Here is a 27,195-nt window from a genome sequence, read left to right as displayed (position 1 = left end):
GGCATACACACCGAGGAAACCAGAATTGAAAGAGACACATGTACCCCAATGTTCATCACAGCACTGTTTATAATAGCCAGGACATGGAAACAACCTAGATGTCCATCAGCAGATGAATGGATAAGAAAGCTGTGGTACATATACACAATGGAGTATTACTCAGCAGTTAAAAAGAATTCATTTGAATCAGTTCTGATGAGATGGATGAAACTGGAGCCGATTATACAGAGTGAAGTAAGCCAGAAAGAAAAACACCAATACAGTATACTAACACATATATATGGAATTTAGGAAGATGGCAATGACGACCCTGTATGCAAGACAGGGAAAGAGACACAGATGTGTATAACGGACTTTTGGACTCAGAGGGAGAGGGAGAGGGTGGGATGATTTGGGAGAATGACATTCTAACATGTATACTATCATGTGAATTGAATCACCAGTCTATGTCTGACGCAGGATGCAGCATGCTTGGGGCTGGTGCATGGGGATGACCCAGAAAGATGTTATGGGGAGGGAGGTGGGAGGGGGGTTCATGTTTGGGAATGCATGTAAGAATTAAAGATTTTAAAATTTAAAAAATAAAAAACTAAAATAAATAAATAAAGATAAGAGAAAAAAAAATAATAGTCATGTATGGATGTGAGAGTTGGACTGTGAAGAAAGCTGAGCGCTGAAGAATTGTTACTTTTGAACTATGTTGTTAGAGTAGACTCTTGAGAGTCCCTTGGACTGCAAAGACATTCAACCAGTCCTTCCTAAAGGAAATCAGTCCTGAATATTCATTGGAAAGACTGATGTTGAAGCTGAAACTCCAGTACTTCAGCCACCTGATGCAAAGAACCGACTCATTTGAAAAGACCCTGATGCTGGGAAAGATTGAAGGTGGGAGGAGAAGGGGACAACAGTGGATGAGATGGTTGAATGCCATCATCGACTCAATGGACATAAGTTTGAGTAAACTCTGGGAGTTGGTGATGGGCAGGGAGGCCTGGCATGCTGCAGTCCATGGGGTCACTAAGAGTCGGACACGACTGAGTGAGCTGAACTGAACTTCTTGTTTGGTAAAGCAGTTAGCATGCATCTTGGTAGAAACTTACTGCTAGTCACAAAAAAACAGAAATCACAATGTAATTGTATTGTTTTTCTATGTATTGGAAGATATTGAAAGTGAAAGTGAAATCACTCAGTCGTGTCTGACTCTGCTACCCCATGGACTGTAGCCTACCAGGCTCCTCTGTCCATGGGGTTTTCCAAGCAAGAATACTGTAGTGGGCTGCCATTTCCTTCTCCAGGGGATCTTTGGAAGATGTTAAGTGTGATTTATTATAATTCTTTCTGAAATGCATGTAACTGTCTAAGGGTCTGTTTGTCCAAACTACAAGCATTCTGTCATTGTCTTTAATTTCCTCTGTCTGAAACGTTGAGTTCACTCTCAGTCAGCAACTACAGTGGGTTAATCTTTGTAAAGTTGGATAGAGAGCAAAATACTCTTTGCTCTTCTTTTGTTTGCCATATCTTTGGTAGAAAAATAAGTAGTGAAAAATGTGCACTTCTGAAGCCTTATTTTTATTGTTGTGATACTAATGCTTGTATTTTGGTTTCTCCCATGTAATTTGGTAGTAAATATAATAAGCAATCTCAAACATGAATGATAGTATTAACAAACATGGGCATAGACTATAAAGCAATGTTATTCTCTAACATAGACACACACAGAGAAGCATACAAACATGAATACAAGCCCTCCGTTGTATAGGGGACCATCTAAGGTGTTTATTTTTCCTTTTTCCATTTTTTAAACTAGAGTCTTCAGTTTAATATCTGAGTGTTCTCTGTGTTTTATGCAGACTAGATAATCACAAGTTTTAGATTTAGTGATAACTAAAGCAGTTGCTTATACAGTACTGTAAATTATCAGTCTAAAAAATAAAAAATCTACCTAGGTTACTAAATAATGATATATTCAAAATAACTGGATAACTAATACCTTTTAAATATTGTAGACTTGTGTTTTTGTAGAATAAGTTATAAATTTCTAATTTAAGGTGGAAAATGTCTTCAGAGTTGTAGTGGAGATTGATTTTTTAAAATATTGTTAAAATACTACCTGGTTCTAAATCCAAAGATTAATACTGATTATGACTAGAATGTGATCAAAGTTAGTTCAGTTCAGTCACTCATTGTGTCTGAATCATAGTGACCCCGTAGACACCAGGCTTCCCAGTCCATCACCAACTCCCAGAGTTTACTCAAACTCATGTCCATTGAGTCGGTGATGTCATCCAACCATCTCATCCTCTGTGGTGCCCTTTTCCTCCCACCTTCAATCTTTCCCAGCATCAGGGTCTTTTCAAACGAGTCAGTTCTTCACATCAGGTGGCCAAAGTGTTGGATTTTCAGCTTCAACATCAGTCCTTCCAATGAATATTCAAGACTGATTTCCTTAGGAAGGACGGGTTGGATCTCCTTGCAGTCCAAGGGACTCTCAAGAGTCTTCTCCAGCATCATAGTTCAAAAGCATCAATTCTTCGGCACTCAGCCTTCTTTATAGTCCAACTCTCACATCCATACATGACTACTGGAAAAACCATAACCTTGACTAGATGGACCTTTGTTGACAAAGTAATGTCTCTGCTTTTTAATATGCTGTCTAATTTGGTCACAACTTTTCTTCCAAGGAGTAAGCGTCTTTTAATTTCATGGCTGCAATCATCATCTGCAGTGATTTTGGAGCCCAGAAAAATAAAGTCAGCCACCTTTTCCCCATCTATCTGCCATGAAGTGATGGGACCTGATGCCATGATCGTTTTCTGAATGTTGAGCTTTAAGGCAACTTTTTTACTCTCCTCTTTCACTTTCATCAAGAGGCTCTTTAGTTCTTCTTCACTTTCTGCCATAAGGGTGGTGTCATCTGCATATATGAGGTTATTGATATTTCTCTCAGCAATCTTGATTCCAGCTTGTGCTTCATGCAGCCCAGTGTTTCTCATGGTGGACTGTGCATAAAAGTTAAATAAGCAGGGTGGCAATATACAGCCTTGACGTATACCTTTCCCAATTCAGAACCAGTCCGTTGTTCCAAGTCCAGTTCTAACTGTTGCTTCCTGATCTGCATACTGATTTTGCAAGAGGCAGGTCATGTGGTCTGGTATTCCCATCTCTTTCAGAATTTTCCAATCAAAGTTAAGGACAACTGATAATTTGTTTCTTATTGTGAGAATTATCTCTGCATTAACTAATTTGCTCAAAGCCTTCTTCAAAGAGTGATCCCATGTAATTGAGAAAGATATCACAAACATAGAGATGGCATATATTTTACAGAATATTCTGCCAGTAACTTGGTTACATTGTACATGAACATTTTCCTTATTCCTATTCTTTCTCTCTCTTATGTTTTCCTTTTTTTTCACCTTTTTAGAAAACTTTGTTCAATTACTCAAGGAATAATTTTTATCATTTATGTATGCTAGACCTTGGAGCTCTACAAAGAAATAGAGTTGATTTTAATTTAAGAGCTTCCAGTATAATTTAGGTAATTTTGGTATGGTTAGTGACAACATAGTGTAGTACCTGCTACAATAGCTGTTGTATTGGGTACTTATTAGTTTTTGTGTTTATTACTTCTGTAACAAATTATCACAAATTTTATGACTTAAAACAATGCAAATTTATTACCTTACATTTCTCTATGTCTGAAGTCAGAGATTTTATAGGACTATTAACAAGATGTTGTCAAGATAGGATTTTTTTTTTCTAGAAGGTTTAGGGGAACATGTTTTCTTTCCCAGCTTCTAGGAGCTGCTTACATTCCTTCGTTATGGTTTTCTTCATCCAAAGTCTTGAAATTCAGTAACATTATATCCCTTTGAGTATTCTATCACAGTTGACTCTACTCAACCTGGAAAGGTTCTCTGAATTTGAGTTCATGTGATTATGTTGGACCCAACCATATAATCCAAAATGATCTCATCCCAACATCCATAATCTTAGTTACATCTACAAAGTTTATTTTGCCATAGACGTTTAGTTGTTCTAGGGATTAGGATGTAAACATTCTTGGAGAGCCAGCATTCTGCCCATCAGATGCTACCCAAGTACAGAAGAATACCTCTTCTAGAACGGAGATAAAGAGTGTGTTCAAGGATGACTTTCTGGAGGAGTAATCCCAGTTTGGACCTAAAGGACAGGTAGTCATTAAATAGGCTATATAGAGAGGGTAGAACTGGTGACCTTCCTGGAATAGAACATGCAAAGACCAGAACTTAAATGAGTGGCTTTTAGAATACTCAATACTAAAAATACTCAGTATTATTTTTAACTTGACACAAGCTGATTGGTGCAGCATAGTTGTGAGACAAAAATCCACAGACCCAATCCTATGGAACTTTGATGACCAAAGTGAAGAGTCTAGACTTTATTCCACGAACTGTGGTAAGCCCGTGGAAAGTTTTAAGTAGATGAATGATATGATCAGATTTCTAACTTTGTAAGTTGGTCCTGGTTGAAGTGCTGGGAAAAGATTGAAGGGAGTGAGTTACGGTGGCAATAAAATCTTGAAAGGAGCCAGTATAGTGATTTAAGCTGGGAATTTGGTGGAGGGCTGAATATGAGTATTGGTAGAACTGGGTAATATAGAAGGAGAAGGAAAAGTTATGATGGTCAGAGTGAGTGAGTACGGCTGTTGCCAGGGTGAGTTTGATCCTTTAGGTGTAGATTTCCAGTCTGTGGCCCCAAAGTTTGAGTAAGAAATCTGGGCTGAAGATAATAATTAGGGACATAAGGGGTACAGAGGATTATGCTCTTTGTGGGGATCAGAAAAGAGAGTCTAAGGCTATGCCTTTGGAAACCCATCAGTTAAGAGAGGTACAGAGGGAGAAGAATTCAACAAATACATGAAAAAAAAATGTGCCCAGAAGGATGGTGGGGGTGTGAAGCAGAGGTGAGGGACAGAAAGCTAAGGTGTGAAAGGATATTTCAAGAATGATGGTGTAGTCAATGCTCCAAGGCTATCATTGAATATCAAGTCTGAAAGATAAAAAGTAAAAGATAGTCAGGATGTTATTACTTTGGCGAGAGTTAGCAGTTTTAAGGCATAGGTAGACTAAAAATCTAGAGTTAAGTGTGTTGAGAAGAGAATGGACATATAAGAGATGGAGAAAACTACTTTTTGGACATTTGAGAAGCACCAGATACTTGGGTATGTTGAATGCTGATAAGAAGGTGCTGATCCTCTTCACCCACTGATACATCTCTCATGCAGTAAATGCTCACAGCAGAGACAGAGGCAGTGCTTCTCAAACTTATTCTCAGCAAGTGGCCCTAATGGTAGATGCAAGAAGTATATCACCCTAGAGAGACAGTGATGTGTCCAAAGCTTCTACAAGATCTTTCAGAACTTATAGGAATCCTTATTTATTGTGTCCAGAAGCATCACAGAAGAGATACAGCTAGTCCTCCAGGTGACAACTGTAGAATTGTTGTGTGTAATGTAAACTTCTGGAGCTTCCCTGATAGCTCATCTGGTAAAGAATCCGCATGCAACATAGGCTCTCAGGTTTGATTCCTGGGTCAGGAAGATCCACTGAAGAAGGGATAGACTACCCATTCCAGTATTCATGTGCTTCCCTAGTGACTCTGAGGGTCAAAAATCCACCTGCAATGAGGGAGACCTGGGTTTGATCCTTGGGCTGAGAAGATCCCCTGGAGGAGGACATAGCAACCCACTCCAGTATTCTTGCCTGGAGAATCCCCATGGACAGGGGAGCCTGGCGGGTTATAGTCCATGGGATTGCAGAGTTGGACACGACTGAGTGACACAGCAAACGTAAACTGTTTCACAATGAGAAAGTAGTCTATTATCAGCTTATAGCAAGCATTTCCAAAACAGCCATTTAAGACTGGAAATAGATTAATAAAGCTCCCTACTATTTAAAATAACCAGCCATGACTCTCACTAATGGCCCACTAATGAAGAAACAAAGTGAAATTATTATATCTAGGAGAACTTAAAAATCTAGAGGAAGTGTGTTAGTAGCAAAGTTGCGTCAAGTTACAGAGGGTCTTAGAATCCATTAAACATAATTGTCAAGTACCCACAGCTTTGAAAAATAACTTTGCATTGTCATTACTCAAAAGTTGGGATTACACCTGAAAGGTCCATCAAAGCCAACTGGTAAAGTAAGGTCATATTCTAAAATCTTTAAGTTAAAAAGGTCTCTCAAAGTGCAAGTCATATCTTTTTCTCAGATTAAATTACCCAACTTGCATTGAGCATTTATTTCAATATATTTTTTTCTGTCAGCATTTCTGAATTCCTGGTAACAGGAACCAAAATAAATTACACTCTGCCCACCACACCCCAGGTGACAGCCAGGCTAACTCCAAGGCCATTGTCTGGGAGGATATAATTTTTTTTCCTTGAATAAACAAGCTATTTTTTAAAAAGTTACTTGAAAAAAAGGCAGAGTTATACTTACACCATTTTATTCGCTTCCTTGGAAACCATTACTTTCAAGGAAAATGGAGACAAGGTAGTCAGTTTTTATCAACAAATTATAGACATCAATATAAATCAACAAGAATTTTTCTAGTTGTCAAGCCACTGTAGCAAATTTTTTTCTAAGTATGTTTTGCCACTCTCCAACATGAAGCCTTTTTTCCCCCCAGTTAACTTAAATTTCACAGTTGCTATGGGAATTGCTTCATTGTCCTAGGATTTACTTCTGTGTTAAAGGAAAAAAAAAAGTGAAAAAAAAAAAAAGAAAGGCTTTATTTTATTTGACTTAATTGCCTAAGAGCTTTGAAATGTGAACAACTTAACAAAACAACAGATGTGAAATTAACACATCCATGTCTCTTGTTGGAACAGGGAAAAGCAGAAAGAAGGAGAAATGCCACGATGCTGACTTGTACCCTCTAGTGGAAACAGAACCGTGTCCTTGTGATGTGTTTACATCTCATCCTTATGGAAACTGGTCAGATTGCATCCTTCCTGAAAGCAGAAAGGAGCCTCATAGAGGACTGCGGCTACAAGGAGACACCAAAGAATGTGGAGAAGGCCTGCGCTTTCGAGCAGTAGCCTGCTCTGATAAAAATGGAAGACCTGTTGACCCTGTCCACTGCAACAGTTCTGGTAAGGAAATGGGCGAGGAGTAACCCATGAGGACACTGACATATAGCCCAGGGTGTGTGTCCCAGGTCTAGAACTCATAACCTTGTTTCTTAGTAATTGCTTCAGTTTTCCTTTGTCGAAAACACACTGCCTCTCATTAAGTATGAATATAGGAAATGCACATATCCACTGGTTATCTGGAATGTGAGTGTTTGGGATATTTGACTCACCGCTCTCTATACTTCACCTCTGGTCACTTGCTTTCGTGTGTGAGCACAGGCTTACTCTGAGAAAGCCAAAGCCCAACACAAATGAATATATTTTATGCCGTTAATTGGTGCTTTAATCACTTATATAGAAGGCATCAGGCCTTCAGTGTCTTATAAGGATGTTGACAAAATACCAATGAAAAAGTTAATATTGTACAGTACAATGTGTTCAGTTCAGTCGTGTCCGACTCTTTGCAACCCCATGAATCGCAGCATGCCAGGCCTCCCTGTCCATCACCATCTCCCGGAGTTCACTCAAACTCGCGTCCATCAAGTCCGTGATGCCATCCAGCCATCTCATCCTCTGTCGTCCCCTTCTCCTCCTGCCCCCAATCCCTCCCAGCATCAGAGTCTTTTCCAATGAGTCAACTCTTCGCATGAGATGGCCAAAGCACTGGAGTTTCAGCTTTAGCATCATCCCTTCCAAAGAAATCCCAGGGCTGATCTCCTTTAGAATGGACTGGTTGGATCTCCTTGCAGTCCAAGGGACTCTCAAGAGTCTTCTCCAACACCACAGTTCAAAAGCATCAATTCTTCGGCACTCAGCTTTCTTTACAGTCAAACTCTCACATCCATACATGACCACTGGAAAAACCATAGCCGTGACTAGATGGACCTTAGTTGGCAAAGTAATGTCTCTGCTTTTGAATATGCTATCTAGGTTGGTCATAAGTTTTCTTCCAAGGAGTAAGCATCTTTTAATTTCATGGCTGCAATCACCATCTTTAGTGATCTTGGAGCCCAAAAAAATGAAGTCTGACACTGTTTCCACTGTTTCCCCACCTATTTCCCGTGAAGTGATGGGACCAGATGCCATGATCTTAGTTTCTGAATGCTGAGCTTTAAGGCAACTTTTTTGCTCTCCTCTTTCACTTTCATCAAGAAGCTTTTCAGCTCCTCTTCACTTTCTGCCATAAGGGTGGTGTCATCTGCATATCTGAGGTTATTGATATTTTTCCCGGCAATCTTGATTCCAGCTTGTGCTTCTTCCAGCCCAGCTTCTCATGATGTACTCTGCATATGTTAAATAAGCAGGGTGACAGTATACAGCCTTGACGTACTCCTTTTCCTATTTGGAACCAGTCTGTTGTTCCATGTCCACTTCTAACTGTAAGTACACCTAAATTAAGACTAGAACTATAGGAAAGAAATTAGGCAAGCTGGAAGTATTTTTGAAACTTTAATCGGGGAGAAGAGTCTCTTTTTTATTATTTTTTAACCTTGACTAATTTAGAAGATATGGGTGAACAGAGAAAGGAATGATGCTTAAATTCAGTTAGTGTAAATATTGATGGAGGAGACTTTGACTACTGATAGCAACGGAGCTTATTGAGTTCCTGCTCTATTTTTTGGTTTTTAATTACCTTTAAGCAATCAAAAGCTAAAGAAGTTAGGGATTTTATAGAAGGTACAAATAGAATTTATGTTTTAGTGGTAAACTCTAAAAAAATTTAAATTGATAGATTTTGGTCACTATCATCAAGGTTTTTATATTCTAGTAAGTTTTCTCAGTAATACCAGAAATAACAAATTGAATTCACTTTAACACACAAGTAAATGACAGTTTGTCTTTATTCTATATTGGTAGTGCATCAGCTTATTTTATTTAGGCTATACCTGGCTCATAATAGGAATGCAATTTAAGATTTAATAATTTTCAGTTAGCACAGTCACTGCACTGCCTGTTGAGTTAGTCTGCAGGTTTGTATTCAGTGATTTTACTTTCATAAACATTAAACACATCACAGACAATAACGGACCCATTTGGGAAAAGCTAGAGTTGGTTTACTCTGATTTTGTTTTTCACACAAAATACATTGTTGTGTTTAGGGCTTCCCTGATGACTCAGATGGTAAAGATTCTTCCGCCTGCAATTCAAGAGTCCTTGGTTTGATCCCCGGTTTGGAAGGATCCCCTGTAGAAGGGAATGACTACCCACTCCAGTTGTTTAGTCACTAAGTTGTATCTGACTCTTTTGTGACCCTATGGACTGACACCCTCCAGGTTCTCTGTCCATGGGATTTTCCAGGCAGGAATAATGAAGTTAGTTGTCATTTCCTTCTCCAAGGGATCTTCCCAACCCAGGGATTAAACCCAAGTCCTCCTGCATTTTGTTAGGTGGATTCTTTACCACTGAGCCACCTGAGAAGCCCTTAGTATACACAGTGGTCTATTTTTAAAATTTTCTTGCAATATATTTGATGTATAACATTCATTGCATGAATTTAAGGTGTACAATTTAATTCAACACAGATGTATAGAACAGTCTTTTGGACTCTGTGGGAGAGGGAGAGGGTGGGATGATTTGGGAGAATGGCATTGAAACATGTGTAATATCATATAAGAAATGAATCACCAGTCTAGGTTCAATGCAGGATACAGATGCTTGGGGATGGTGCACTGGGATGACCCAGAGGGATGGTATGGGGAGGGAGGTGGGTGGAGGGTTCAGGATTGGGAACATGTGTACACCCGTCGCGGATTCATGTTGAAGTATGGCAAAACCAATATTGTAAAGTAAAAAAAATAATAATAATAAATTTAAAATATATATTTGTAGGTTGTAATATTACAATTGCAGTGATGATACACACATATAATATTACATAATTATCATTTCTTTTCAGTGTTTGGAATACTTCTAGTCTCAGTAAGTTTGGTTATAAGACTATATTGTTGTCCACATTACTGTGCATTAGATCTCTTTGGCTTCTTTACTATTCATTCCAAGTTCATACTGTTAAAAAAATTATTCTAACCTTGCCTTATCCCTCCACTCCTATCCCATGGAAACTGCCATTTTATTGTTTTTATGAGTTTGGCACTTTTAGATTACATGTATAAGTTGATATAATATAGTGTTTCTCTGTCTGACTTGTCTCAGTGTACTATCCTCTAGGTCCATTTACATTGTCACAAATGGTGAATGTCTTTCTCATGGCTGGATAATAGTCCTTGTTTATATACACTACAAATTCTTTGACTCATCTGTTGACGGGCACATAGATTGTACATATAGCTGTGGGCAACACAATTCAGTAAATTCTGAAATACTTGTGCTAATGGATTTTATGGAATATTCAAACCACAGATAATATTAGCCAGGTCTCTTTGTCTTTAGGAATATCATTGAGGGGACCAGTATTAAAATTATGCCTCATTTAAAACAAACAGAACACTTAAGAGTGGAATTTATGTCTGTATCCTGTCAGCAGATGTTTGCTGCTATTGAGTTCCATCACTGTCTAGTGTCAAGGTGTTGGATTTAATTCCCATCTGTGTGTGACAACAGGCCTGGATGATTACCTAATTCAATCAACAGAATAGAATGTGCCAAAATAATGATACTTTAGGAAAGTTACTTCCAGTTATGTCTCTTATCCTAGTGATATTATTTTCAAAGAATAGGACATGAAAGCACCCCCACACCTCAACATCCTCCATTCTTCTCTCCCCATGTCCTGCCTTCATCCCTTCCTTCATTCCCGCCTCTGCTCATAACAAATCTTTGTGCAACTCCTGTAATAAATCATTCTGTTCATCACTTCCTATTCCCCATGCATGTATGTGTGCTAAGTTGCTTTAGTTGTGTCATACTCTGTGAGACCCCATGGATAGTAGCCCTCCAGGCTCCTCTGTCCTTGGCATTCTCCAGGCAAGAAGAATACTGGAGTGGGTTGCTGTGCCCTCCTCCAGGGGATCTTGAACCTATGTCTCTTATGTCTCCTACATTGGCAGATGGGATCTTTAACACTAATGCCACTTGGGAAGCTCCTTATTCCCCTTACTGGTCTTTATCTTTCTTCATGGTACTTAATTACTAACTAAAATATTATGCATTTATTTTTTAAAATACTTTATCTCTCTCTCCTATGATTAAATAGTAAAATTCCAATAAAGAAAGAACTGCTCTTTATTTTTTACTTTTCTTTTCAGCTATATCCACGGCACCTAGAATGATGCCTGAAAGTTAGTAGGTATTTAAAACATATTTGTAAATACACAACTAGACCATCAGGTCTTAATAAGTTTGCCTCCTAAGCATTTTCTCAAGCTTCTCTTTTCCTCTTGCTGTCTGCTACAACCAGTGACAGATGTTACAATATTGTCTTAACCACCTGATATCTACTATTCACTAAGAGCCATCAGTCATCACACTGAAAGACATGTGACCATGCCAGTGCTCTCTGGCAGTTTCTCCTGGTCTCTTCTGCATGCACCAGCTCCTTAACAGGACCTTAAAGAAGTTCCATGACTATGTATTCCACCTGGCACACTCTTTTTCCTCCTTTCATGAGGCTCCTCTTCCTTTGGGATAAGACAAAGTGATGCCTGATCCAGGAAGCACTTTTCCTACTTCCATTTCCATGGTAGGTGAGAGGATCTTCCTTTTTTTCCTTTATCAATATATTTAGGTTTTTTTTTTTTTTAGCCATATACTTTTCTGTTTCTCTTACTAACCTGATTGTTTATTGAATCAGGTTCATTTTAATTCAGGTGTATTGACTCAAGTTCATTTCTCCATCCCCAGGGCTTAACACAGGATCTGGCCCACAATAGACTGTCAGTTATGTTGGTTGAATGAATGAAAAGGTGAGTTTAGATATGACCAGAGGCAACATGTGTGCTTTGATAAAAGTTTTGTGTGTGTGTGTGTGTGTGTGTGTGTGTGTGTGTATTAAGAGTTGTTTGGATAGAATAGCTGAGTATAGTCTATAGGGAGCCACAGAGAAGCTGACTGTAAAATACAAGGCCAGACAAACACTAGAATATTTTGTTTTATTTTGCCCTTAAAAAATGTTTGGGATTAGGGGGAGTCCTAATTGTACTGGAATGAAATTGTATTGCTACCAATAGACAAGAAATATTTTTGAAAGAATGGGAAAAATGAAGAAAAACAATTTTCCTAGTGATCCAGTGAGAACTATGTGAAAAAATTTTTAATTCATCAGATTATAAAGTAAAAATGGAATTTGTTTCATATTTGATTCCAGATAAATTATGATTGAGTTTGAAAGGCAGTTAATTATCTTCATTAATATTTCACCCAGAAATAACTTGGCATCTGCAACTTAAGCCTAGTACAACAATTCAACTAATTTGCTGTTATATAAAAGGAGGTATGGATATCAAACAAAGCACAATAATCTAAGAAATCTTTGTGATTTAAAGAATAATATATCATGTACTTGCTGCTGCTGCTGCTGCTAAGTCGCTTCAGTCGTGTCCAACTCTGTGTGACCCCATAGACAGCAGCCCACCAGGCTCCCCAGTCCCTGAGATTCTCCAGGCAAGAACACTGGAGTGGGTTGCCATTTCCTTCTCCAATGCATGAAAGTGAAAAGTGAAGGTGAATCGCTCAGTCGTATCCGACTCTTAGTGACCCCATGGACTGCAGCCTTCCAGGCTCCTCCGTCCATGGGATTTTCCAGGCAGGAGTACTGGAGTGGGATGCCATTGCCTTCTCCATCATGTACTTGCAGTTACTGATAAAATGTGAATTTAATCTTAGTACTTTTAGAAAGTTTGGTTTCTATGACAGTTGCATGCAGGGGGACCCCTTCCAGGGCCTGAAACTGGGCTCTTGTCTAACACTCAGAAATGAATTGTCTGAGGAGACACTTGTGCTGACGAAGCACGAGATTTTATTGGGAAAGGGCACCCAGGTGGAGAGCAACAGGGTGAGAGACCCCAGGAGAACAGCTCTGTCACGTGGCTCGCAGTCTCGGGTTTTACGGTGATGGGATTAGTTTCCCGGGTGGTCTTTGGCCAATTATTCTAATTCAGAGTCTTTCCTGGTGGCACACACGTTGCTCAGTCAAGATGGATGCTAGCGAGAGGGATTCTGGGAAGTGGACGGACATGCAGTGTCTCCTTTCGACCTTTCCTGAACTCTCTTGGTTGGTGGTGGCTTATTAGTTCCATATTCCTTATCAGGATCTCTAATCATAAAACAACTCATGCAAATGGCTACGATGGTGCCTGGCCAGGGTGGGCGGCTTCAATCAGTGTGCTTTCCCTAACATGACTATATTGAATTTTATATTATTGAAAAGATTTAGCTCAACTACTTATGAGCTAGTTTATTTTGGCCAAGACAGGAGACTGAAATTTACATCTTTATTAACTGAATTGTTTAAAAGAGCGTTTTATGAAATGTCCTGGCAAAGAGTTGTGTGTATCAAAGATAGGACGAACTTTTAAAAGTATTGTGAGCTCTCCTTTATGAGTCCACCAGGCAGAGAGACTGAGTAATTACATCTCTTGCAGAAGGAAATAGCAACTCTTTAGTCATCTGCAACTTTTGCCAAATGACCTGTTTCCTAAATCTTCTGCACCTGTATGTTTTTTCAAATGTTGAAAAGCTCTTCAAATCATCACTTAAGAAGGAATAATAGTGTCTACTCCTTAGCAAATAAATTTAAGTTTGACAAGATGGATATGCTTCTGTTTTCTATGTTGAGATTTTGCTTCCTTTGCTTCCTTTTTCCTGTGAATGTTGCTATAAAAATTCATATGAAATCACTACTTAGAGATGTTTTGATCCTCTATCCATGTTTTTCTATTCCAGTGGTTCTCCCTGACTTGCTCAGACTTCTTACCTTTCCCTTAGATCCACGGCAGTGAGGACCACCACCTGGCCTTACTCAGTCCTTCTTTCCACCACCCTTTGGTCTCCTTTCAATGAGAAAAATCTTTCCCATAGGCCGGTATGATGATCACTGCCATAAGTTTTAAAATTCTCATTGTCAACTGACTGCCCAGGCCACTTAGTGTGGCATACGAGACCCTTCATGATTTTGCCCTTTGTGAACCCCTGAAACCTCATCCTTTTTCCTTCCCATGCTGAACCCCAGCCATCTTAGAATCTTGCATGTCTCAATGCATGCCATTCCTTCTCATGAGGCTTTTGCCTTCTCTACATACATACTTTAATTTTCCTCCCTTGCAACCTAATTCTCTAGTAGACTCCTAGTAACCTTTCAGGACTTAGGTTAGAAATGTTACCCTTTCTGGGAAATTCTAGGCAATCTTGCTAGTCAGTTCTTTCTCAAATCCTAGAACCTTTTAGGAGTTAAGTATATCTGCTGTATATCCCTTAGAAAAACAGGGCCCCAATCCTAGTACTTCTCATATTTTACCTGCTGTATGTCTAGTCTGTCCTGCCACAGAGGAGAATGGCATCCTGGAGGGAGGGACTGTGTCTACTTCATTACTGTGTTGTCACAAACACCTGGCAAAGAGGGCATCATACATACTTGTAATGAACAAAACATAGAATATAAATCTATGCTTCTGTGTAAAGAATTTTCATGTACATATATGTATTTTTTTATGACTGATCTAAGAATACCACAAACTTGGTTGCTTAAGATGACACACTTACTCTTTCATACTTCTAAATGTCAGAAATCCAAAATTAGTATAACTGAGTCAAAATCAAGGTGTAGTCAGAGCCTCACTCCCTTCAAAGCACCTAGAGGGAAATCTATTTCCTTTTTTTTTTTTTTTTTTTGGAAATCTATTTCCTGACCTTTTTCCAGATTCTAGAGCTGCATTCCTTGGTTCATGGCCTCTTTCTCTGTCTTCAAAACTAGTGATATAGCATCCTGCTTTGGTGTCTTATTACTTCTTTAATGTCAATTCTGTCCCAGTCTCTCTTTTCCTCTTGTAAGGGCACTCAGGATAGCCCAGATTTATATTGCCACCTCAATATCCTTGATTTAATCACACCTGCAAAGTCTCTTTTCACATATAAGGGGCCACTCAGAGGTTTCAGAGATTAGATTCAGATATCTTTGGGGGCCATTATTTAGCATACCAGAATATGTTAAGGCTGTTGTATTTTTGCAACTAAACCTTTTAAAGATGTGCAAATGAAAAAGAATTGGAAACTTCTCAAGTATTAGAACCATTCACAAAGTGTTATTTTCTTTTTTCTTTCCTGTGTGTAGTGTCTGCACAATAGGCTTTATATGTGAACAGTTGATACCATAATCTGCAAATTATTAGACAAAATATCATGGCTAAAATGTATTGAAGAAAGCAAATAGAATGTATAGAGACTCAAAGAATGGATGATAATATTTGCAAATGTGTATCTGATAAGAATAGATTTGCATCTAGAAAAAAGTCTTTTAAGTCAGCAATAAAAAAAGACAACCTAGTTGAAAAATGGTCAAAGAATTTAAACAGGCATTTCTCCAGAGAAGATATATTAAGTACACATGGCTTTTAAACTTCTGAAAAGATGCTCAATATTGTTAGTCATTAGGGAAATGGAAATCAAAACTGTAATCAGATGTCACTTCATATCCACTAGTCAAAAAGGCAATGTGTTGGTGAGGATGTAAAAAAGCTGGAATCTTCATACATTGCTGATGAGAATGTAAAATAATGAGACTACTTTGAAAAAGTTTGACAGCTCCTTAAAAAAGATAAACACTGAGTTTGCCATATGACCCAACAGAAATGAAATATACACCCAAGAGAAATGAAAGCATGTATTCTCATAAAACATAAATATTTTGCAACATTACTTGTGAAAGCCAAAATGTGGAAACACCCCATATTTTCACTTGCTAATAAATGGATAAATAAAATATAGCATATATATATTTCAAATTAGCTTGGCAGTTAGAGGAATGAAGTACTGATACCTAGGATATACTCATTGAAATACTCATTAAGAGATGGTTCCTACAGGCTGCCTCCAAGATGGTGCTAGTGGTAAAGAACCTGCCCGCCAATCCCTGGGTCAGGAAGATCCTCTGGAGGAGGGCATGGCAACTCACTTCAATATTCTTGCCTGGAGAATCCCATGGACAGAAGAGACTGGTGGCCTCTAGTCTGTGGGTCGCAGAATTTGCCTCATAGATAAGATTGCCAGAGGGTAAGAGAAACCCAGAAGTCCTTGTCCTGATGCTACCTTTCTCCTACTGATTCTTCAAATCCCAAATTCTCAAGGCGTTGCTGCTTTAGAAAGTAGGGTTGTTAACCAGGGCTGTGCTAGGGTTCTGTATTTATTTTAGCAAAGTATTTCTGGCTGCAGGGTTGAGGTTAGATTAGATAAAAGAGAAAGGTAGAGAAATTGTCAGAAGAGGGTTGCTGTAGCCCCTGTGAGAATGAAAAATGAGAGTCCATGGGGAGGGGAAGAGGAGAAAGTATTTGAAAGTCAGGAGGGATAACACTTATTAAAGTTGGGGAAACAGGGCAGAGTTGGGAGAACTTTTGAAAACTAGGTCAGTGATGGATGTTGACATTAATAAGAGTAAGGTACAACCTTGAGAGTAGAAAGTGGAAAACAGTATTGAACAGTTTGAGGACTGAGCAGAACAATTAATAGAGATGTGAAAAACCCACACAATTGAAAATATTTGAAGTCAAAGAGGGAAATTTCTCTAGTTACAATTTTGAAATATAGATTTTAGAATAGCTTATAGGTGGTAACGTAGGTGATACTGATGACACAGACAGGTGAAAGTGATGACCCCCTTTAGACTAAGAAATATTTTTATTTGGAATGGTAATAGAAGAGTCATGTTCCTTCTACTTAAATCTTCTCACCAATTAGAAGTATATTACTGTAACAATCAGCTGAAGTGCTCTAAAAATGGCAAAGATTTTAATTTTTTTAAAATCAAAATGCCTTCCTTCATTGGTTCCAAATTAACTTTATTCAATTAAAATAGATTTAAAATATTGTCTGCCTAAGATCACTTCCAAAATCTGAAAATATATGTAATGTCCCTCATATTAATATCAATACATTTTTAATGTTTTATCTTCCAGGTTATCCAGAGTGCTTTGTGTTCTGACTCATGTGCAATTTCTAGTTTCTTCATTATTGTGCTTATTTTTCTTCAATATGTTTCCTTTTGGCAATTAGTGGTTAAATGACAGTAGAGAGCTCAAGATGTCCCAGTGTCACTTTCAGCCCCTCCTTTCCTGTACCATATGCCCCGTCCACATTGGACTCCTCCCACCGTTTCCCACGCGCCTTCTGTCCTTGTGTGACTTCATTCCTTTGCCCGTGTTCTTTCCTTGGTCTGGTGTCTTTTTCTTTCCAAAGTGAACTCCTGTTCATCTCTGTGAGCCAGAAATCAAGTTGATTTCTTCAAAGAGCTTTTCCCCAAGTTCCCTAGACCAATTCTATATTTTCACAGAAACAGCGTCATACTTTCATGTAGAACATTATTCATATTAGACTTTACCTTTATTTTGGCCACACAAGGCATGCAAGACTTCAGTTTCCCCACCAGGGATCAAACCCACACCCTTTGCAGTGGAACCAGGGAGTCTTAACCACTAGACCAGCAGGGTACACCAGGGCACTCCAGACCTTACCTCTTGACATCTCTTCTTCCAAACTATTAGTCCCCAGTTCTTAGCTTATTATTCATTAATTCAGGATTTATTTATTGAAATCTACTATGTGTCAAGTACTGTGCTACACCTTGATTACACAGTTTTAGACAAAGTACTTGGTCCTTGCCTTCATGGAGTTTGCAGTCTAGTGACGAGAGATTAAGAAAATACAAACACAGAATATATAAGTTCAATTTGTCCTAAATGGTATGACAAATGACCAGGATACTCTAAAAGAATAGTGAAAGGGAGCATCATTTAAATTGGGGAATCAGAGAAGGCCATTCTAGGATCTAAAATTTGAAGAATAAATGTCCAATAGGCAAAAAATACTCTTTCAGCCAGAGTACATGCTCAGATAATGTCTTTTGTATACATGAAAGTACAATATTCCTAATATTCTATTTTTCTGCATTCTTTGGACCATTTTAATAGTATTTTTGTGCAGGTTCTGTTTTGTAAACCATCTGAAATACTTCTTGGTAGGTGAAGTTTACATTAAAATTTAATTAAATGTTTAATTTAATATATAGTGACTATTGATATATTTTTAGTTTGCATTAAGAAAAATTCTGAAGTCTGTTACTTAGGAATAGCTATAACATTTTGAACCCTATTCTGAGTATATATGTTCAGCTATCTTTTGGACACCATAATGCAAAACTATGCTTCCCACTGTGCTGCCTTTCATATTCTTAGCTGTAGCTCATTATTCCAGCTTGTTAAGCTCTCTAAATCTTGATTCTGACATCCAACATATTAGCTATAACTCTCAGCCTTATATCATCCCCAAATTTGATAAGCTTGCCATCTGTGTCTTGATCTGAGGTGTTAATCAAAATGCTAAATAAAAAAGAGCCAAGCATTTCCCCCTCAGCATCCAGCTACATGGAGCCATCCCTCAGGATGGCCCTGATCCATTAATCAACATTGGGTAACTATAGAAATTCATCCAGCTCCTTTTAGTTGTTTATGAGGGTGGCAGGAGGGATTTGGTGGGGGGTGGTATATTGTTTTCTACCTATGGTATCTTCTCCTTTCTTCTCTACTAGTCTAGTAATCTATTAAAAAAAACAAAAAGATATTAGATAGCTTTCTCTGAATTGGTCTCAGCCAGGTGGTGCTAGTGGTAAAGAACCTGCCTGCCAGTGCAGGAGACATAAGAGACATGGGTTTGATCCTGAAGTCAGGAAGGTTCCCTGTTAGGTGGGCATGAGAGCCCACTCCAATATTCTTGCCTGGAGAATCCCCAAGGACAGAGGAGCCTGGCAGACTACAGTCCATGGGGTCACAAAGAGTAGGACATGACTAAGTGACTTTGCATGCATGCACACGAGCTCATTTTGATGCCCAATACCCACTTCTATTTTAAAGTACCAAATTACTCTTTAATATATATTTATGGGCTTTTGCCAGAATTGGACACTGCCATGGCTTTATGTTAATCTCCTCTTGACTAACTCTAGCCAGACTGGGAGAAGGTAGAATCTCAGTGACCTGAATCCCAGGCCAAGCTGCACAGAGCCAAGTGAGGGTGGGTTCCTTAACAGCTCATTGTTCCTTTCATATAGTGATGCTATTCAGGAGCCCAGTCAGACACCATAGGGATTAACTGTGGAATATATTTCCTACCTTAATTTAATCCACATTTTAATTTTACTGTGTTTGCTTTCCATATTCTGTGTGTTGGTCTACAGATAATATTGGCTACAATTACTGTTCTTCAGTTATTGTTCTGTTACCTACTCTTTTTTTAAGATTTTGTTTTTTTGTTGTGGGCAATTTTAAAAATCTTTATTGAATTTATTACATTGTTTCTTCTATCTTATGTTTTGATTTTTTTGTCCAGGAGTCATGTGTGATCTTGGTTTCCTAACCAGGGATCACACCTGCACTCCCTACATTAGAAGGCAACGTCTTAAACACTGGACTTCCAGGGAAGTCCCCCAGTGCTATTATTTTCTTTATGAAAACTTGAGCCTCCTCTACCCTTGATTTTAGTCTTGTACTCAGTTTTATACTTTTCTTGTCCATTTTTTTCCTTCTACTTCAAATTTGGCTTAAATTCCTATAGTTCATGCGAGTTGCAAAATATTTTTTGATTCTCCTCTTTGTACTTAATTGTTTGCTAAAACGTCTATTATATTTCTAAGCCTGCTACTGCTAGCTAAGTTACTTCAGTTGTGTACCAACTCTTTGTGACCCTATGGAGCCCATCAGGCTCCTTTGTCCACGGAATTCTCCAGGCAGGAATACTGGAGTGAGTTGCCTTGTCCTCCTCTATGAGTTTGTTAGCCAAAAATACTCAGTTAATATCTTCAGCAGTATCTATACTACTGGCACTTTACTTTCTATATTCTCCTTCCTCTTCTTTGCCAAAGGCTTCTTCTAGGAAACAAACAAACAAACACACAAACAAAAAATAGTACCATCTGTATCCCCCTAAGGTCCTTATCCTCATATCTAAGACTATTAAGTCCCAGGAACTTCATTCCCGATTTCTCTTCTATTCCTTTTCACTTATGTCATCTATGTAAGTAGCAATCAGTTAATTTTACAAGTTTGGTAGGTTTTTCTTGGATATTGGAGCCATGATCGGGGAAGATTAAGGTTAAGATCTTAGCTTTTTTAATGCATGTTATATATAGGCAATCTGCTCAGGGCTTTGCTTTTATTATTTTACAACACTTGTTTAACAGGAATAAAATCTCAAGGCCCACACACCTTACTCTTGATATCTTATCTCATTGGAAGAAATTAAAATATTAAAAAATTTTCAAACTCTTGACATGATACAAAGGGGTGGAACAGTGGATTTTAGGCACAAAGATATTAAATACACCATATTTCCCATTTCTGTTCCAGCAATTGTCCCCTGTGGGGCTTTGAGCAGGACAAAAATAACAGTTATCTTGAAGGTTATTATAGTAGTTTTCAGTGTTTTTATAATTTATGTCTCAGGTTAAACCAAAGCACTTTGTCATGTATGCCCTAGCATCAGGCAGATGTAGTAATAGGCTATTTTTAATTTCAAAGGATGAGGACAAACAAATAACCTCAGGTCTTAGGGCTCATTGCTAGGTATGTGGAGAGGTAAGGGAGCAAAGAGAATCCCCTCCACCTCAGGAGGAAACATACAGTGGGGCCAGTTCTACTCTTTGCTTCTGTTCCCCGCAGTATGACTCATTTTCATGAACGTGCCTTTGGTCTGCTGAGTCTTGCTTGACAACCTCGCCTTTCCCTTCCTCCTCTGTATCTACCGTCTTCTCTGTGTCTCTCATTTAAAATTCCTGGAGAGAGGATCTGACTAAGATGCTGCATTCTCTCATTTTCAGTCCATGTACATCCTTCTTTTATTTTTAATTTAGTTTTATAATTTCCCCTATCACTCAGTATCTCCAGTCCTATTAGCTTCCCTCATATTTAATTTATAACCTTCCAGCCCTCTCTACATCTGTTTATATTGAAGTCTATGTGTTCCTGAAGTATGAATATAATTATTTAGCTTGTTTTGATGTACATTTAGAGTATATAACCCTCTTACTTTTTTTACCTTTATTGGAGTATAAGTGACACGTAAGGTTGTATATATTTAAGGTGTACAATTTGATGTTTTGATATACATAGTTAAATAATCCCCACAGTCAAGCTTATAAACATATACATCACCTTACATAGTTAGCATTTTTTTACATGTATGGTAAAAATAACTGAGATCTACTCTCAGCAGATTTCAAGTATATATTACAATATCATTAACTACCATGTTGTACGTTAGATTTCCAGGGCTTATTCCTCCTGTGCAAATGAAACGTCTCCTTTGGCCGGCATCTCCCCACTGCCCCAACTCTGTAACCTCTGGCAACCTCCATTCTACTCTGATTTTATTGGTTCAACTATTTTTAGATTCTACATGTAAGTGAAATTATGCAGTATTTTTCTTTCTGTGTCTAGCTTATTTCACTTAGCATAACACTCTCCAGGGCTTCCAGGTGGCTCAAGTGGTGAAGAATCTGCCTCCCAATGTAGGAGCCACAGGAGAGGCGGGTTAGATCCCTGGGTTGGGGAGATCCCTTGGAGGAGGAAATGGCAACCCACTCCAGTATTCTTGGCAGGATGATTCCACAGACAGAGAAGCCTAGCAGGCTACAGTACCTGGAGTTGCAAAAAGTCCGGCACCACCAAGCATGCCAGCAACACAAAATGTAACACCCTCCAAGTTGTCACAAATGGCAAGATTTCTTTCTTAGGCTGAGTAATATTTCCTTGTTTGTATATATCACATTTTCTTTATCATTCATCCATGGACTGATAGATTGTTTTCATATCTTGGCTATTGTAAGTAATGTTGCAGTGAGCATGGGAGTATAGATGTTTCTTTGACACGTTGATTTGATTTTCTTTGTATGTATGCCCGGTAGTGGGACTGCTGAACCACATGCTTGTGCTATTTGTTTGTTCCCTGATAATGAGAGCTAACGTCTATTGAACATTTAAAATAGGCTATACCTGTCTCTAAATGCTCTCTGTTAACTCATGTTATTCTTATCAACAGTCTAGATTAGATGTTAGTTTTATCATCAGGTTGTTGCTATTCAATCAATAAGTTGTGTCTGACTCTTTGAGACCCCATGGACTGAACCATGCCAGGCTGCTCTGTCCTTCACTATCTTCAGGAGTTTGCTTGAACTCATGTCCATTGGGTCGATGATGCCATCCAACCATTTCATCCTCTGTTGCGCCCATCTCCTCTTGCCCTCAAGCTTTCCCAGTTTCACATCTTTTCCAGCGAGTTGACTCTGCATCAGGTGGCCAAAGTATTGGAGCTTCAGTCCTTCCAAAGGAAATTAAGGAATAGGGAGGTTAAGGATCTTGCACAAGCTTGCTCAACTAAGAATGTCAAGCTTGTTTTCTCTTCCAGGAAATTTGGTTCCAGAATGTGTCTTTTAATATATCAACTGCCTCTATTCATTCTTCTGTATGTAGATTTGTTTATTCTTTTGGGGGCATTGCATAGTATTCTATCTTTTACACATATTTATCATTTTATTTTCCCATAGTGATAAACTGTTCAGGCTTTATTCTGTCTTAGCCAATCAATGAATGATGTGAATAGCCTGTTATGGCACCTCTGCTACAGTATGATTATTAGGTAGATAGTAAGATAGTATTAATATAATTTACCAAAAAGAAAACCAACAACAACACTAAAAACAATAACATTAACAAAATAAGGAGAAATATACCAAAACAATAATAGCTGAGAGCCTTTGAACTCTAAGTATATTTTCTCCTTCCAACTGTTTTTTACTTTTGCTTTCCATGTCTATACCTCTACCTTTATAATTGTACTGTTGACAACTCTCAGATTTTGAGTCTCATATATGGAATCAATGCTAGAACAAAATTTTAGGTCTGCTGTCTGTATAATATGTCCCTGGAGTTCTGCTTAACCCAGGTGTGGGTTGGTTTCACCTGATTATTTCCAACAGCTCCAAGACAAAAATTCATACCTTAAAATAGCTTAGTTGGTACTGTCTCATCCTCTTAAATGATAAGACTTGAGGAGTTTATCTCATTTCTTTTTCTGAATCATCTTTTGGGACACTGGAAGGGTGAATGCAGACATGTTAACTCCAGATAGTATACTCAGCGCATTCTTGGACCAGAGTTACACTCTGAAATATACACAGCTTACATGATGATTGTGAGGAAAGGAAAATGAAAGTCACTCAGTCGTGTCCAACTCTTTGCGACCCCATGGACTATACAGTCCATGCAGTTCTCCAGGCTAGAGCCTTTCCCTTCTCCAGATCTTCCCAACCCAGGGATCAAACCCAGGCCTCCTGCATTGCAGGCATATTCTTTACTAGCTGAGCCTCAGTGGAAGCCCAAGAATACTGGAGTGGGTAGCCTAACCCTTCTCCAGTGGATATTCTGGACCCAGGAATTGAACCCGTGTCTCCAGCATTGCAGGCAGATTCTTTACCAACTGAACTGTCAGGGAAACGCTGATGATTGTAAAGATATCCCTATAAAGCTAGGATGATTGTGTAGAGCATGAAATAGAACAAAAGGAGTTGTCTTCAAGTGCTTCCTGAATTATATCTCCATATTTTGAACTTATTACCACCTGTTGAACATTGTAAAGGTACAGAGTTTCATAATGGAGAGACATTGAAGCAGTAGATTATAGAAGTCCCTGTAAGTCATTTCAAAACATCTGGGACTTTAATAAAGGAGTAGGATGGGGAACAGACGGAGGAACACTATTGGTTAGGACTGGGGATGATAATGTGCATCTCTGTGAGATGACGGATTTTCACTTAACTTAGGGTGATAATCATTTCATGATATATGTAAGTCAAATTATCATGTTTATACCTTAAATGTATATAGTGCTATATTTTAATTATATCTCACTAAAAGTGAAGGGGAAAATAGCCTATACAATTTATACTTTCTCTCACAGTGAAGGAGAAATAGATTTCTCACAAACTTATGCAGTACATTTGTAGTCTTGCTTCCCCAAGTTAAATTTTTTCAAATTTTATTTATTTAATTTTTGAAGTGTAGTTGATTTTCAGTGTTGTGTTAGTTTCAGAAGTGTAGCAGGGTGATTCAGTTATGCATACCTATTTCAAATGCTTTTCCATTATAGGTTATTACAAGACATGGAATTTAATTCCCTGTGCTAAGCAGTGGGTCCTTGTGGTTTATCTCTTTTATCTGTACTAATGTGTATCTGTTAACCCCAAGCTCCTAATTTTTCCCTCACCCCCTTAAGTTTTTAATGGACTATATCAAGCTGTATAGTCCTGTATTCCCTTGGGATTTATCCCAACTGAGAATGTGAGGCACAGAATACCACAATAAAGAAATTTAATTAGCAGAAATTGTATAGCACAATATAGTCTGCTTGTTACTCGAACTTCAAGTTTCCAATATGAAGCAAAGGATAATCATGGCTTATAGGTGTCATGCTGGATGGGCATTGCAATAACAGATGCTGTAAGGTTATCAGGGAGGAACTTTTTCCAATAATAATGATAATACTTGACCTATATTAAGCATGTGATTGCCTGGCAGGTCCTGTGCTTTTTCTTTACTCTCATTGTGTTTTTCTTTAAAATCTTAAAATGTCACTTCAGTCTCTAGTGGCCTTCAAGCTCTGTTTGTTCAATATTCTAATTTATAATTGGATTGAGGTTATTAGTTGTCATGCACCAAAAGATGATCATTACCTGTTCTGTTTGTTTAATCAACAGACAAAAATTCACATGCACACTTTCCTCATTCCCCTATGAAATAGAGGTCTGGGTCTTGATGTGAAAGTAGCTTTCTTGCAAAGACTTAAGATGTTGGGTCTTCTCCTGTATGTGATTTCTCAAGTTGGGACTGTCTTCCTACCTCCCATCTCCATTTCATGCATCAAAGATGATACTATAACTACTTTGTAATGAATAAGAATAGTAGTCCATGCTGTTTGTTAAGTTGCTTCAGTCATGTCTGACTCTTTGCAACCCTATGGACCATAGCCTGCTGGGCTTCTCTGTCCATGGGGATTCTCCAGGCAAAAATACTGAAGTGTGTTGCCTTTCCCTCCTCCAGGGGACCTTCCCTACCCAGGAATCAAACATGCATCTCTTACATCTTCTGCATTGGCAGACAGGTTCTTTACCATAGTGCCACCTGGAAATAGTTCAGTCACTCAGTCTCATCCGACTCTTTGCGACCCCATGAATCACAGCATGCCAGGCCTCCCTGTCTATCACCATCTCCCGGAGTTTACTCAATCTCATGTCCATCGAGTCAGTGATGCCATCCAGCCATCTCATCCTCTGTCGTCCCCTTTTCCTCCTGTCCCCAATCCCTCCCAGCAACAGAGTCTTTTCCAGTGAGTCAACTCTTCACATAAGGTGGCCAAAATCCTGGAGCTTCAGCTTTAGCATCATTCTTTCCAAAGAACCCCCAGGGCCGATCTCCTTTAGAATGGACCGGTTGGACCTCCTTGCAGTCCAAGGGACTCTCAAGAGTCTTCCTCAATACCACAGTTCAAAAGCATCAATTCGGCGCTCAGCTTTCTTCACAGTCCAACTCTCACATCCATACATGACCACTGGAAAAACCATAGTCTTGACTAGATGGACCTTTTTTGGCAAAGTAATGTCTCTGCTTTTCAATATGCCACCTAGGTTGGTCATAACTTTTCTTCCGAGGAGTAAGCGTCTTTTAATTTCATGGCTGCAGTCAGGAAATAGTAGTAGCCATGGTTAATTCCGCATTCCAGACGCTCTAATGCACAAAGCAATTCTTTGAAGTCGGTAATAATTACCTCCATCTGGCAGATGTGAACGTTGAGGCTTGGAGGGGTTCAATGACAGCTGCAAATTAATACCGCTAGTAGTAAGTGTCCTGGTTGACTTTGAAATTAGCTCTTTCCCATTTTCAAGCCCATGCTATTATCCACCATGGCACTGTTCCTATCTTACAGAAACAGTGTTCACTGTGTGGTCCACACTGTTTTCGAGTGCTCAATTAATCCTCATAATAATCTTATACAGTGGGTACTATTACTATTCCCATTTTAGAAATCTGATGTTGTAAACATTGTTGTGAAGATCTAGATGATAAATATTTCTAGCTTTGTGAGTCATACTGTCTCCATCACAGCTAGGCACCTCTGCTGTTTCAGTGGGAAAATCACTACACACAGCACTTAAATGACTGTGTCTCTATTCCAACAAAACTACTTTAAAAAGAGTCAATTTGGATTTGACCTGCAAGTCAAAATTGTCCAATCTTTGTTTTAGATGATACAAGTGAACCTGAGGACTTCACTGGTGGTCCAGTGGTTAAGAATCCATCTTGCAATGCAGAGGATGTGAGTTCAGTCTCTGGCGGGGAACTAGGATACCACATGCTGCAGGACAAATGGGTCCATGAGCCACAACTACTGAGTCTGAAGACCACAACTAGAAAATCCGTGCACTTCAACAAAGTTCCCTCAGGCTGCAACTAAGACCTGACTCCACCAAATAAATGCATAAGTCTAATGTTTAAAAATATTCCAAAAAAACTGAAGCTGAGAAAATTTAGCCACCCAGTGGCTCAGTGGTAAAGATTCTGCCTGCAGTGCAGAAGACGTGGATTTCACTCCTGTGTCAGGAAGATCCTCTGGAGGAGGGCACAGCAACCCACTCCAATATTGTTGTCTGGAAAACCCCACGCACAGAGGAGCCTGGCAGGCTACAGTCCATGGGGTCACAAAAGAGTTGGATACAACTTAGTGACTCAACAACAACAGAAGATTTAGATAGCTCTTGTTAAAATGGGGGATAGGCCTAGGAAGGCGTGATATCCATGGTCAAACCGTCATCCATGTGTTAACACTTTCTCTTACCATAGTCTTCATTCCTCTAATAGGTTGACTTTGTCCTCCAA

At 38.8% G+C, this 27,195-nt stretch overlaps 1 protein-coding gene across 1 annotated transcript in view; it reads left to right on the top strand.

The window, feature by feature from the left end:
- Positions 1-27,195, top strand: part of THSD7B (thrombospondin type 1 domain containing 7B) — a 1,055,806-nt gene that overhangs the window by 766,875 nt on the left and 261,736 nt on the right. The window contains exon 14 of the mRNA XM_069574436.1: positions 6,872-7,135. Coding sequence (XP_069430537.1) covers positions 6,872-7,135 — 264 coding nt within the window. The remainder of the gene's footprint in view (positions 1-6,871; positions 7,136-27,195) is intronic.

The sequence above is a fragment of the Ovis canadensis genome, chromosome 2 (assembly GCF_042477335.2).
Source record: "Ovis canadensis isolate MfBH-ARS-UI-01 breed Bighorn chromosome 2, ARS-UI_OviCan_v2, whole genome shotgun sequence".
NCBI classification, from domain to species: Eukaryota; Metazoa; Chordata; class Mammalia; order Artiodactyla; family Bovidae; genus Ovis; species Ovis canadensis.
This window is presented reverse-complemented; position numbering and strand designations above follow the sequence as displayed.